Source organism: Chlamydotis macqueenii, chromosome Z, assembly GCF_036417535.1.
Source record: "Chlamydotis macqueenii isolate bChlMac1 chromosome Z, bChlMac1.mat, whole genome shotgun sequence".
NCBI lineage: Eukaryota > Metazoa > Chordata > Aves > Otidiformes > Otididae > Chlamydotis > Chlamydotis macqueenii.
In genome coordinates, this window is record NC_141593.1 from 66,860,429 (window position 1) to 66,873,715 (window position 13,287).

General features: G+C 43.4%; 1 protein-coding gene across 1 annotated transcript; it reads left to right on the forward strand.

Annotated features, from left to right (window-relative positions):
* The first annotated feature begins 306 nt into the window (after positions 1-306).
* Positions 307-7,473, forward strand: SLC46A2 (solute carrier family 46 member 2). The gene is made up of 4 exons (XM_010119289.2): positions 307-1,630; positions 3,604-3,687; positions 5,426-5,582; positions 7,050-7,473. Exons 1-4 carry the CDS (start codon positions 568-570, stop codon positions 7,105-7,107), a joined length of 1,362 nt encoding a protein of 453 aa, XP_010117591.1. The 5' UTR covers positions 307-567; the 3' UTR covers positions 7,108-7,473.
* Positions 7,474-13,287: the final 5,814 nt, after the last annotated feature.

Here is a 13,287-nt window from a genome sequence, read left to right on the forward strand (position 1 = left end):
GTGGTAAGGGGAATTCACAAATTACCTTACAAAAAAAAAAAAACACACAGCCATCCCCTGCCCCCCGCAGCCACCCTGAGAGTCCTCTGACACATGAAGGGTGCCAAAAGGGAAAAAAAAAAGAAAATAAACCAAACAAAAAACAAACCACCGCCTCACATTGTAGCAATTACTTGATTAGGGCATTTTCACTTCCTAAACTGAGACAGAAAAATTCCCTTGGGTCATCTGACCTCTGCTGAAAGTACACCAGGAAGAGAAGCAGCAGCAGTCGGCGAGTGCAGGGCGTTCTCCAGCTGTATGAAAGCCTCTCGTGCGTGAGCCGCTGATCAGAGCAGCGCAGGGATGTGCGTGCGTACGTATACGTAGCAAGGCGAGGTGCAAATATTCTCCCAGCCAGATCATCTCTTGCACAACTCTCTGGCTCTGCACAGCGGCAGACCTTTTGTTTTTCCCTCCGCTGCTCCTCTCCAAGCATTCCTCCAGAGAACAGCTTCTGAAGATCCATCTCCTCCCTCGCATCTCTCTGAAAACAGCGCTCCCCAAGAAAAGGCAGTTGTCAGCAGCATGGTGGGGATGACAGAAATGAGGATGTGGATTGAGCCAGTGGTTGCGGGTTCTCAAGTGGCCAGTGCCTTCTACGACACGGCACTGCTGCTGGTGGTGAAGAACTACTACAACCAGACCAACACCACCGCTCCCTCCCATGCACTGGAAGATGCTCAGCAGAAGGCCGTCTCTAATTTTTATATCATCTACAACCTAGTCCTGGGTCTAAGCCCACTGGTGTCAGCCTATGGCTTGTCCAAGCTGGGGGACAGGATGCATCGGAAGATCCCCATCTGCTTCCCTCTTCTTGGCTACTTGGGCTCCAAAACTCTCCTGCTCCTCCTGATCCTGCTGGACTGGCCGATCGAGGTGATGTATGGGGCTGCTGCCTTCAATGGGCTGACGGGTGGTTTCACCACACTCTGGGCAGGCGTCGTGGCTTTGGGATCCCTGGGCTCCTCCGAGAGCAGGAGGTCTCTGCGGCTTATCATTATTGAGCTGGTGTACGGCCTCGCTGGCTTTCTGGGAAGTATGGCATCTGGCTACCTCTTCGTTGGCTTCAGTGACCGCTATCAAGAGGGCACTGTGCTGGTGGGCTGCAGCATTGCTTGCTATGCTTTCTGCCTCCTCTACAGCATTTTTGTCCTGACAGTCCCCAAGCCAGCAGCTTCCTGCCCAGCCAAAGACAAGAGTGAAGAGGAGGTGGGCAGCCAGATACCAGCCTGCAAAGAAGCAGCAAGGAGTTCCCAGCCTATGGAGAGCAGCAGCTCCATTCCAGTGTCCCCCTCGAAACTCATCATCATCATGCTTTTTGTGGCAGCAATCCTCTATGACCTTGCTGTGGCGGGTGCAATGAACATACTCCCACTCTTCTTGCTCAGGAAGCCTTTAAGTTGGAATGCCGTGGAGATTGGCTACGGCAATGCTGCTGGGTATGTGATCTTCATCACCAGCTTCCTAGGGGTATTTGTGTTCTCCAGATACCTGAGAGACATTACCATGATCATGATTGGAGTGGCATCCTTCAGCGCTGGCATCCTTATCATGGCCTTCGTGCAGTGGACGTTCCTGTTCTACATCGGTGAGTGGAATGGCCACTTGTGCAAGTGAGTACACCCTAAGAAAGGGGCTGGGGTGTTTCGGTGTCAGGAGAAGGGCTTTTGCTCTGCTTCACCATGAGTTTCAGAGACTATATCACATGAGCAATTCCCAAGAGAACTTCATTATCATTCCCCTCTCCCCACATCTCATTTTATACCCTTTACATTCAGCAGCCTACAATATCCAAAGGAGGAATACAGTCCTGCCAAGGCTTAGTTTAAGGCCAGTTGACTCGTAATTCATCACTTGGTCACAGCCCAGATCTGAGCAGAGGAGCAATGCTCGCAGTGTGAGGGAATGGGAATTGTTGCTGGCTACCTGTACTGGTTGGACAACACCGCTGCATTAATGGGAAGCATTTGCTTCTTGTGTAGGTGAGACTTAAGGCTACAACAGAAACAAATTGGCAAAAGTTTCCTATTAAGTGAGTATCTTAAGATGTGAGTTATTTTTGTTACATTCAGGCATTTAAGAGGCTGAGAGAGTTGGGGTTGTTCAGCCTGGCAAAGAGAAGGCTCCAGGGAGACCTTATAGTGGCCTTCCAGTACCTAAAGAGGGCCTACAAGGAAGCTGAAGAGGGACCTTTGACAAGGGCATGTAGTGATAGGACAAGGGGTAACAGCTTTAAACTGAAGGAGGGCAGATTTAGATTAGATAGAAGGAAGAAATTCTTTATCATGAGGGTGGTGAAGCCCTGGAACAGGTTGCCCAGAGAAGCTGTGGATGCCCCATCCCTGGAAGAGTTCAAGGCCAGGCTGAATGGGGATTTGAGTGACCTGGTCTGGTGGAAGGTCTCCCTGCTCAGGAAAGGGCAGTTGGAACTAGATAATCTTTAAGTTCGCTTCCAACCCAAACCATTCTATGATTCTATGATTAACAGTGAAACATTGGAGCTGCTTTAGCAACTTAAATACCATGAGAATGTAGTGTAGAAATCTTCCACTATGTATAAATGACCAAGGGAAAGGTGGCAGTAGATGGGGCAGCATCCCACGACAAAGGAAAGGCAAGTTTATGGTTGGGTGGTAGGCTCTGCAGAAACATAGAAAAAAAATAATCAAGAACTGCATCCGTTATGGTGGTGAGATGGATGATTCATATTTGACAGAGTATTGTGTGTTGCATGGCTTTGAGGTTTTGCTTGCGAAAGTGAGAAAAAGATCTAAGAGAAATGGCCTGAAGCTATTTTTCTGTCTGCCCCTCAGGGAATGAGAAATTAAAAATCAGAGTTATTCTACAGGGAAAGACAGTAGGATATTATATTTGTGTACTAAGCCAAACATCGAGTGGAATTTTGAAGATTTTTTTTTTTTAGGCAATCAGACTGAGGAATAAAAGATAAAAGATAAAAGATTCCAATTTAAAAAATGCTTATTTAATGTTAAGTCCATCATGAATGCATGCTGCTACACAGCTTGCAGGATGCTTATTCCCTGCATTGCAGGGAACACCTCGGCACACTATACACAGACCAAGTATTCACTGAGGTTGGTTGTGCTGACAGGAAGGTAATTCCAGCTCCCTAAAAGTTTCCACAGTAGAGAAAGCCTAAAATACTGCAAGTCAGAAGCACCAGGATAGAAAACAGCTATAGTGTTGTAAAGGTACTGTTCCTCTCACGGCCACATAGCACAGGGTGCTCTCCACTGGTTAGACTCAAGCCATCAGCCTCACTATACCAAAGGACAGGCTGAAACCAAGACATCATGTTTGGTTTGGGCAAAATACCTCTGAGAGTGGGAGCAATAGGTAGCTTATCCACCACTGCTTGGATGAAGTGAGGACCTACACTCCTACCAAAGATTTGTACTTCTTTCTGGTATTCAAGGGACAAGAAAAGGTGAAGCAAAGGCCCTGCCCAAGCCAGAGGCACATAGTCTTCAAAAGCAGTGGTGGTTGTGTTGGGAAACAAGGAGCAGGTACTGATATAACTACATATTCATTGCTTTGCAGCACGGGCAGTGATGCTCTTTGCCCTCATCCCGTTACCAACCATCAGGTCCATGTTATCCAAGCATGTCGAAGGATCATCCTACGGTAAGTACTTTGGTTACCTTACTGATCAAAAAAACCCTCAAATCCCTCTGTTCAGCCTAACGTACAAAGAGAAAGGTAAGGTAAGTTATTGCTGCAGTCTGTGCTTTGCATAACAAAAACAGACCAGTTGGTACCACAAACCGGAAGGGAGGAGCAGAGAAACTTGCAGGACAAGATTGTCACATCCAAACTTCTCACCCTTGGTTGCATCATCATTTATCCATAAAATTTTCAGCACGTGCTTCCAGAGATTACTATCGGTGTGCAACTCAAAAGCAGGGAAAATATCTGAGGTGCTGCCTAAAACCAGAGTGTTCCAAGGAAAACCAAGAGAAGCAAGATGTTTGGCTGAAGCACTGTGATACTCACACCATTTATATTTGGCTTCTTTTACTTCCAGTTTTGGGAAAGACTGATTTCTTTCATTTTTTTCAGTTATGCTTTCTAAATATGTCTCCAAGTGTTACCTGGCAATTTGTTCCTGTCAGACCATGACTTAACTAAAAAAAGGATAACTTTTGCATAAAAATTGGCCCTTTTTGGTAAACATGAGCAGAAATTCTTTTATATTAAAACATGTATTAGGAAATAGTAAAATATATGTATTTTACAACACCATATTGAAGACTACCACTTTTACCCCAGTGAGCTGGATTTAGACACAACAGACACGTCTGGCCATGCATTCAAATAGCACCTCAGGCCCATCTTTTCCTTTGCTATCCTAGTAAACTGTCTTTATCTCAACCCACAAGTTTTCTTCCCAATTCTCTCCCCTATCTCCTGTGGAGGGGGAGGGTGAGTGGCTGTGTGGTACTCAATTTCCGACGGGAGTTAAACCACAACCCCAGTTCATTCCTACTGTTTGTACTCCTCAGTGTGCTCCATAGCAAACCCACCTACCTGCCACAAATAGCGCAGCTCACACCCCAAATTAATAACTATTATGAATCATAATCTTGTTTTTAACATCCACCATGAGCCATACAGGCTGCACCTGATGACAGCAGAGACCAGCTCTCGCACAGGACCATGGAGCAGAGCAGCCCTTGCCTCCTGGCAGCAGTGTTGTCACCTTAGCTGGTGGCCACTGGTGCTGTGCAGCCAGAGAAGGCTACCAGGGCAGCAAGCTCAGCACACAGCCCTGACCTTGCTCCCAGTCTGCACATCCCAGCAGGGCTGGGTTACTTCCCCTTCTGCTGTTTATCCCAGCAAAAATGCAAGAGTGCACTTCAGCAAAAAAAAAAAAAGCTATTTCAACTTGGATTCAGATTCTTGCCTTTCCTCCTCTCTAAACATCATACAAATCACATGCACTTCCCCATTTCAGGCATTATTATAATTTTAAGCCAATGGACCACTCTTCTGGCCCAGAGCAGAAGCAGACCCTCACTAAAATATCTCCTGTCGTGAAGATGTTAGCCCAAGACTACTTTTCTATCTCCTACAGAAAGGAGCACTTATTGCTCGGTTTCTGCTGCTCTTCCCAGCAGCTACGCCTACATCTAGACTGTTTAGGCAGACAGTTTTCTAGTTGGATCTTTTGCTCTATGCCTAAAAGAAGGAAAAGTCATTTAATACTGGTCCAGAACAGCAGCAGATAAAAGCTCATGCCATCTGGTGCTTGTGAAGCAATGACCACATTGCTCTTCCATGCAGTGGTGATCCTGGATTCATCAGGGAGGTACCAGAGCTGGTTTTTTTCTTCCCAGTAACAAACCATGTTCTTGTTTTACAGGTAAGGTGTTTGTTCTGCTGCAGTTGTCTTTAGTCACCACAGGAGTAGTGACATCTGCAGTCTACAACAAGATCTATCAAAACACACTCAACTGGTACAGCGGCTTCTGTTTCATTTTGTCTTTTCTCGTTGGCTGCCTGAGTCTCCTCCCTTTAAGGTAAGGAAAAGGAGGGCTTTTATTCAAAAGGACATCTTGTATTTTCTCCATGCTTCTTGGTGCTAGGTCTAAAGTATATAATACAGATGGGAAAAATAAAGAAAAAAAAATAATTTGAAAAGAAAAAAATTGGGAGAAAATAATCTTGCAGAAATGAGTTGACAAATATAAAGGACATTCACAGAATGCATCTTGCAAGTGATCGAGTCAATGTTTTTAATCTTCCTTTTGTTTCATGTAACATCAGTTGCTGTAGGAGGAATATTTGGTGCAGTTTAAGAGTGGATAATCCAAGGGGACAAAGCCTTTGCACAAATCTAGTGCTTGATATTGCAAAAATAGTAGTAAGTAGAATGAGGGAATAATCCTGTATGAATTAAAACATTTTTTAAAAAATACATTACAGGTCACTTACTGTGATAGAAAAGAATAATCTGAGTCTCCCTCAGGTATTCTTTTCAAAGAGAAACCACTACCACATAGCAAAGGAAACAGTTGCTTTTCTGATCCAGTGAATTTACCCAACTGTGCAGCTACAGAGCAATGGAGAAGTACAATTTCAAGAACAAGTTTTAAGCACAAAACCAGCTTAATTCAAAGACAGAAAGCTGAAACAGTCTCTCCATCTACTCTTCCAGAATTTTTTAAGGTTCTCCCTCCAAATCTCACCTTGCCAGTCTTCCCCTCCCCAAGACCCGCCAGCTTGTTCCATTACTAGAAACAGGAAGACTCTTCCAGTATTAAGTTAAAGTGAACTGTGATAATGTCAGTATTTAATACATGTAACAACAATATTTTCATCCAGATACATACTGTATAGGCTAATATCTGATTCCAGGCAAATTTTTGCCAAGTTTTGCTGTCATTTTTTAAAAAAAAAATAATAGTAGAAAGTCTAAGGGCACTATCTATCACGACTTCAGTGTTATCGCTTAGGAAGAAAAGAAAGAGCAACATGAAGGAAAGCTCCTACACCATCAGCTCTGCCTCATCCAGCACAACAAAGGCTTTCTGGGCTTGTGAACACATATGACACCTGGTGTCAGCAGGACTATGAGTGTGGAGAAGGCCACTTCATGGTCATCATTCCCCTGGCCCTGCTTTCCTCCTCCTATTTTCCAGACGCAAGAGTGACTCGTTTCTTACGCACAACCCTGCTGTTTAACAGTGAGTCACTGCTAGCTACTCAACTGCTTTCTAACACAAGCTCTCCAAATAGAAGTTTGCACCATTACTAGGACAAACACTGGGATTAGGACTTAATGTCTGAAAGGTGACAAATGATGCCAATTTCATTGCTTACAGAGAGACTGGCAGATCCTGGAGAGAAATCAGATGAGCACTCAGCCAGCTCCAGACACCCCAGCAAAGTTTAAGCTAAAGAATTGATGGGGGGAAAGCAAATTGTGGTTTGAGAAAGCAGCTTGCTAGCTGTCTTGTAACCTTAATTTTCATTGCTCCTTACAGCATCGTGGCCATCAAACAATACACAACCACTGGCTCCCTTCAGATTCTGACTGAGTGACAGAGGCTGTAGCAGTTAAAGCATCTTTTCGTCTTTATGAACTCCAAGAGCTACTGAAGTGGGAGGTTTGCCAAGCACTAGTCCCCACAGTTACTTACAAGAAGCATCTAATTTATTTTTCCACTTCACAGCGTGCCACAGCCTCTCAGCCACTGAGCTCACCCAGGACAAAGAAGTTTGCCTTGTTGTTTCTGCAGTACACCATCTTGCAGAGCACATGCGTTTGCTATCGGACACCAGCAGTCTTCAGAGCATTTTGCTTTCCTGGTAGGCTTGTTAGCAATAACACAGAGATAAGAACAGTGTAGAAATGAAGAGGGCATTTCTAGACACATCATTCTATGTGGAAGGGGAAAGCAGAGGATCAGTTTTCATTAGTTCCTTCTTGTCTGTTCATTCAGAAACCTCAGGGTAGTTCTGTGACTTTGGCTGATGAAGCAGGGGTTCGCAAGCCAGATACGCGCAGCCATCAGCCGGACATGCCTGCTCCCCAACAAGCGCTGCAGAAGATATGTCATAGAAGATGTGCACACAGAAGACCACTAAGTAGAGAAATATAAGATTAAATAAAGAGAAATGTAAGATTAAGACACTTTTAGTAATCCCTATAATAAAACACTCCTGAGCAGATGCTCGTGCCCCTGACTTGTGGGAGGTTGTCCGACTGCTCCAGACAGTACTTTAATAGAGCTCATGGGAGGAGACCTAGGACTTAAGAGCCAATATCAGCATTTCAACTCACACCACCAGGATGTACTACTCTTGTAACAGGTTAAGAAGAGGTAAGTGCAGCACACTACTCCAACAGGCTTTACAGAGGTGTAGGGACACTGATGCCAGGTAACAGTCACCTTGTTACCCCAACTTTATGCTGGGTTGAAACACCTACCACAAGGAACCTCATACAAGATAGGAACTGTCCTGAGATGTTGTCAGCTAAATCCAAACATGATTTGAAAGAATGGCATTCCGCAGAGGGATCAGGGCTTAAATTACGTGTCTATGTACATGCTGACTGAATTAACAAGGACTAAATGGCTTCCAGGCTCCTGGACTAAGTAAAGGCATGTTAAAAGCCTGTCAGTAACTGAAATAATATGGAGGCAAATCAGGCAGCTCCAGTTTGAGGCAAGCAGAAGCTGATTACTCACTATGCAACCCTCTACTCTAAGGAAGTTGCTGCCAGCCCTGTTCCCCACCCTCCACACTCTTGCAATCTTTCCTCAGTTCCAGGCTTCACTTTCAAGTAATGCCAGGTTTACTACAGCAACAGACAGATGACCTTTAGATAAGTCAGCAGGGGAACAGGAGTTTACGGGAAGGGTATTTCTGCAGTAAGACAGTAAGCTGTGAGAAGGCACAAATAATTTCAATGGCGAATGCTGCAAAAAATGAAGCTTTGTATTCTAAGTAAAGGAGTAATTTTTTAATACATTTATTGGTCCACTCCATTAAATTAATTGAGGTAAACAAACAGTGAATTTAAAAAAAAAAATGTACACACTAATAGAGAATTACAAACAGTTTTACCTCGAAGTGTTTTTCTCCATCAATACTAGTTCCATAGTAAACAATGCACAAAGTATATTTGTACAGAGAAATATGAAAGGGTATAGAAACATGCCAGCACCAGAAGGCAAGACAACATTTCATAGCCTGCGGGTATGAACAAGAGCACAGTTGCCAGATTTGGTCCAGTGCAGGAAACAAAAGCCTCCTTCCCATTTTTACATCATTTACTAGCTAATTCACACAGAGACAAGTGTTTTCACAGCTTTCATTTTGGTTTTTAATGGTATGAACAGTGACTCTAGTTCCAGTCAGTGGGTTTACAGAGGTTGAAACCAGAAGAGTCTGGGCATAAGCCAGCACTGTTTTGGTCCCCAGTACTGACACCTTCAACAAGGAGGGGGACGAGATCCACGTCCAGTCACAGCCAGCTTGCCTTCCGCTGCACAGCCCAGCTCTCCAAATCTCAAGGAGGGAAGAGGTATGCAGGCACAGAGGAAAAGAAAACAAGGACAGTGCTGCTTTATTTTCATATACTGAAGACAAAAGCCCTTTGGCTGTTCGCTATTTTAAGACTGTCCCTCTGCAATCCGTCTCCCGTTGCAGTGGGAATATGGCACTGGCCCCAACCCTTCTGCTTGATCTGAAGGTATGGATAGATATCCCAGCAGCAGAGTTAAGTAAATGGTTTAGCTTCAAAGCGTAGAATACCAACACCTTCAAAGCAGTCCATGACAGCAACTAGCCTTTTACATAAGAGGCAAGCTAAACTGTAAGGGTCACCTACTTATGCCTTTTCGGCAAGTGCATTATGTTCTGCACAAATATTGCACCTTAGCCATGCAATCTTGAAACTAACTTAAAACTCAGTTCATTACTGAGCACTTGTACAAGTCAGATACCCCAGAAGACTCCAAAGGGCTAAGCACAGAATTAAGCATTGCCATTTTATTACATAAAGTTGGTTAAACAGCACTCCCAAAAAGTTTAAAATGCAACATTCATACTGTCAGAAAACAATTTTATTCCTGTCATCTCCAGTTTTGCTTTACAAAAAAAAAAAAAAGATAAACCTGGCAAGTACCAGCAATTCCCTGCCTTAAAAAAAAAAAATTTTAAAAATCCCATTTTCCCTATTTCTTGGTATATTAATTTTTAGTACAACAGCCAAGGGAAAGACTGTTCTACCCTCAGAATTTAAGAAGGCTGAACATCTAGTAAGCTAATTTAGTCTATGCAATTTTGCTCAGTGGTTATCAGCAACAGGATTTTAAACCATCTGCAACATAAGTAATAATCATACTTGGTTAAATTGTGAAAGTTTTAACAAAAGCATGCCTCCTGTTAAAACACTGAACAGCCCCCGGTGAGCTGGGAGGGAATTATTTTGTGCCTTGGCATCTGCAAGACCAACACCTGAAGCAGTATGCATCATGAACAGCTTATGCAGAGCCACCGCTGCAAGGCCACCTCACAGTACCTCCACAGGACCGTCTCTGCCATTCATGCTTTGCAGATGTTTCCTTCTACCACTTATCCCACTACATCGGTGTGACAAAAACCCAAGTAGACTTCAGCGAAGAATCCATAGTTTATTCTTTGATACAGCTCACATCAGAAGAGTTCATGTGTTTAGGGCTACACCTATTACCTTTTCATTTTTCAATGGATACCTGAAAACACCATGATGTTTCAACATCTATATTTATTGCAAGAGTCAGAATCTGGTAAGGATACATATGAACAATGCTCATTACTGAGCATGAGAACAAGATCTCGGTGCTTGTTTTATTGTGCTGGTGCCAGTTAAGAGAAGAAACAAACATCCCAGAAATTACATAGAAACAACCACAACAGCAATGAATTATGCATCCTCTGAGAAGGAATTTGGTCTGGCTATGGATTACAAGCAAAACTGGGTGAATTTAAGACTGCTGAAGGACCCATATGTTACATAGGCTTACACAGAAAGGGTGCAACAACTTTTGACATAATTTTAGTGCATGTGCAGAGTGTGACTTAAAGTGACTGAACATTCAAGAAGTTATTCAAAGACAAAGCTCCTGCACTGCTCCTGCTTCCTTTTACCAACACCTTCTACTTGTCATACTTACAAGTTTGGGCCATCCAAAGGAGAGACTCTTATCCTGTAAGAGTTACAGGACATGTCAGAATTTCACCTACAGTTCAGATCTCAACCTCGCACTAACAGTGTTAAGCAAGTGCTCTTTACATCTTACAGGAGTTTCCTGCTATTTTGTAGTTCTCCTGTTTGGCATTGCTCCCCCAAACCTCATAGTCAGGATCCTCCCTACATCTCACAGCTTCTCCCCCAGTTACCTAGTGATTCACAACAGCTCTTTATAAAGAGACTGCTCCATGGCCCATAGGAGCAGAGAGACCCACCACTACATGCCCTTCTTACACTGCAGCCACTCTTGCAGAGGACTCCTCTTTTGAATGCCAAGTTTCACTTCCATTGTAGGGGCTTAAGAGGTTTTGGTGTTCCAGATCATAAAAGAAATCCTCTTAGCAGCCACGGCCCAAGGCGCATGTTCCAACCTCTCCTCCAAATCAACTTGCAGGGGTCACAGAGCCACATACTCCAACAAGGAAGCGCAAAGCGTACCTGCTTTTCAACAGTTTATCCAGAAAGGGATTTTTATCTGAAATCGAAACATGCTTTGGTTGAGGACTAGTTTAAAAACTAGTTTAAAAAACATGCCACACAACCAGTGGCATCAGATTTAAGAAAATTTAAGTAGATCTTCAACAGCTCCATATTCAACAGCTGCATGTTGATTTGAACTTCACTTTGTACTCCCTGCTGTCCATTATGCTTCTCATAAACAACTGTGAGGTCAATTGCTAAATTCCCCAGAACCAACACCGACTTCAGTTTGACATAAAACTAAGAGGGCACAGGACTCCAGTGTTGCATCAGAAACCTACTCACCTGTAGAAAAACAGCCCCATCCTTTCTACTCATCTTGCACTTTTTTTTTTAAAAGGTGAAGGGAAGATTGTCAAATATTAGTTTAAATTACATTTTACTTTAATCCCAGTGCTGTTGCAGAGCCAGCTCAAAAAAGCCTGTGGGTCTCTGTGGGAAACAGGGAAGATATAACCCTGAAGGTCAGACTGTTAAATAGTATGCAAATGCTTATTTTAGAGGGAAAATGTAAATGAAAATACTTTGGTACTGCTTCAAGGTGATCCACTTAAACACTTCCCTTGTACGACAGGAATAATTTGTCTTTCTGGACCTAAAACCAACTTAAAGCAGAGTTCTTGTTTATACCAAATAAGTGGATATTGACAAACTACGAGCTTAAACCAAAAAGCATAGTGCTGAGTACTATAGAGTTGTCAATGGAGGCTGAGTAAAAAAGGAAGACCTCTTAAAGTGTCTTAAACTCGACTTTTGCACCCAGAGAGCATCATCTCATTAGCCTGACAGCTACCACATTGCTTCAATAACTCATCTTGACAGCTGTTATAAAGCCACCAAGCTGAGGAGGGGGGCTTAATGTATACTTGGTGTTTTTATCAAGTCCAAACCTGACTGGTACCTGAAAGGTTGTCACAGGAGAATCCAGGAGTTACACATACTCAATTACTGCTCAGATTCTTCACAAGAAAGCTGCTGGAGATCAAGTAAGCACTCAAGTTTAGCAGTAACCGCTCCGAGTTATTTATTCCCCCAAATCCCAATATTACACTGCTATTAGCCCCAAACCCCCTCACTTAGGATGGTTAAAATGGATTTATCTGCATGCTGTTAAACCTAGATTCTGGGACCCCAGGAATCACAGCAGCATTCCTAAGGCCATTAACACCAAGCAGGCATTTACTTGAGGTTTGACTGCAAGAAGAAAGGGGGGGAAAGGGACTTGCACGAACAGTTACATTTCTAAAGGCCAATTAAAACTACAAGGAAAATAGGTTTGCACCAAAAGTAGTCTTAAAAGACTTGGCTTGTCATTCAGTAGAGACAGGTATAAACACTATGTGTACATAACAGGGATCTATCCTCACCGACCTGTTTAAGGCAAGTTTCATACACAATGATGCTTGGTGTAAGCAAGCATTTGATACTTTTATGGTTTCTGGATGCTGCAAAAATACATGGGGAGAGAAAGCAGAATTCCACCTTTACTATAGCAGGCACCTTTAAGCAATCAAGGCCAAAGTGGCTCTAGTTCAGAAAAAAACCCAAACATTTAAAGCATGGACCAAAGAATCCTACCATGCAACTTCCAGAGCTAGCTTTAGAAAAAAATGCACTAAAGACCTGTACTTGCTTCCACCATTCCTGTAAGCCTTCAAAGGCCGCTGTTCAACTCACTCCCACAGCTAGGCTGATTCTGATCCCCAGGTCAACGACAAGTACACTTCAGCCAACTGACATTACTTCATAATCACCAAGGTAAACAAAGATACTCAGTATGAACCAACGGCATGCCACACTCACAAAAACCACAGTTCATGCTTGCATCACAGGCTATCTGCAAGTGGTGTTGGTATGTTCTGTCTAGGACCAGCCCAACTCCCACACAGAAAAGTCTCCACAAACCATTTTATCCAGAGGGAGCATATGGGCTGTAGAAAAACAGAAGATACTCATTTCCAGCCTTTCCCTGTCCATCCAAAAAAAGGCATAAAGATCAG

Coding starts and splice junctions, on each gene's coding strand:
- SLC46A2 (XM_010119289.2), top strand. CDS start 568: ATGGTGGGGATGACAGAAATGAGGATGTGGATTGAGCCAGTGGTTGCG. Junction 1,631..3,603: donor GACGTTCCTGTTCTACATCG/GTGAGTGGAATG, acceptor ATTGCTTTGCAG/CACGGGCAGTGATGCTCTTT. Junction 3,688..5,425: donor TGTCGAAGGATCATCCTACG/GTAAGTACTTTG, acceptor CTTGTTTTACAG/GTAAGGTGTTTGTTCTGCTG.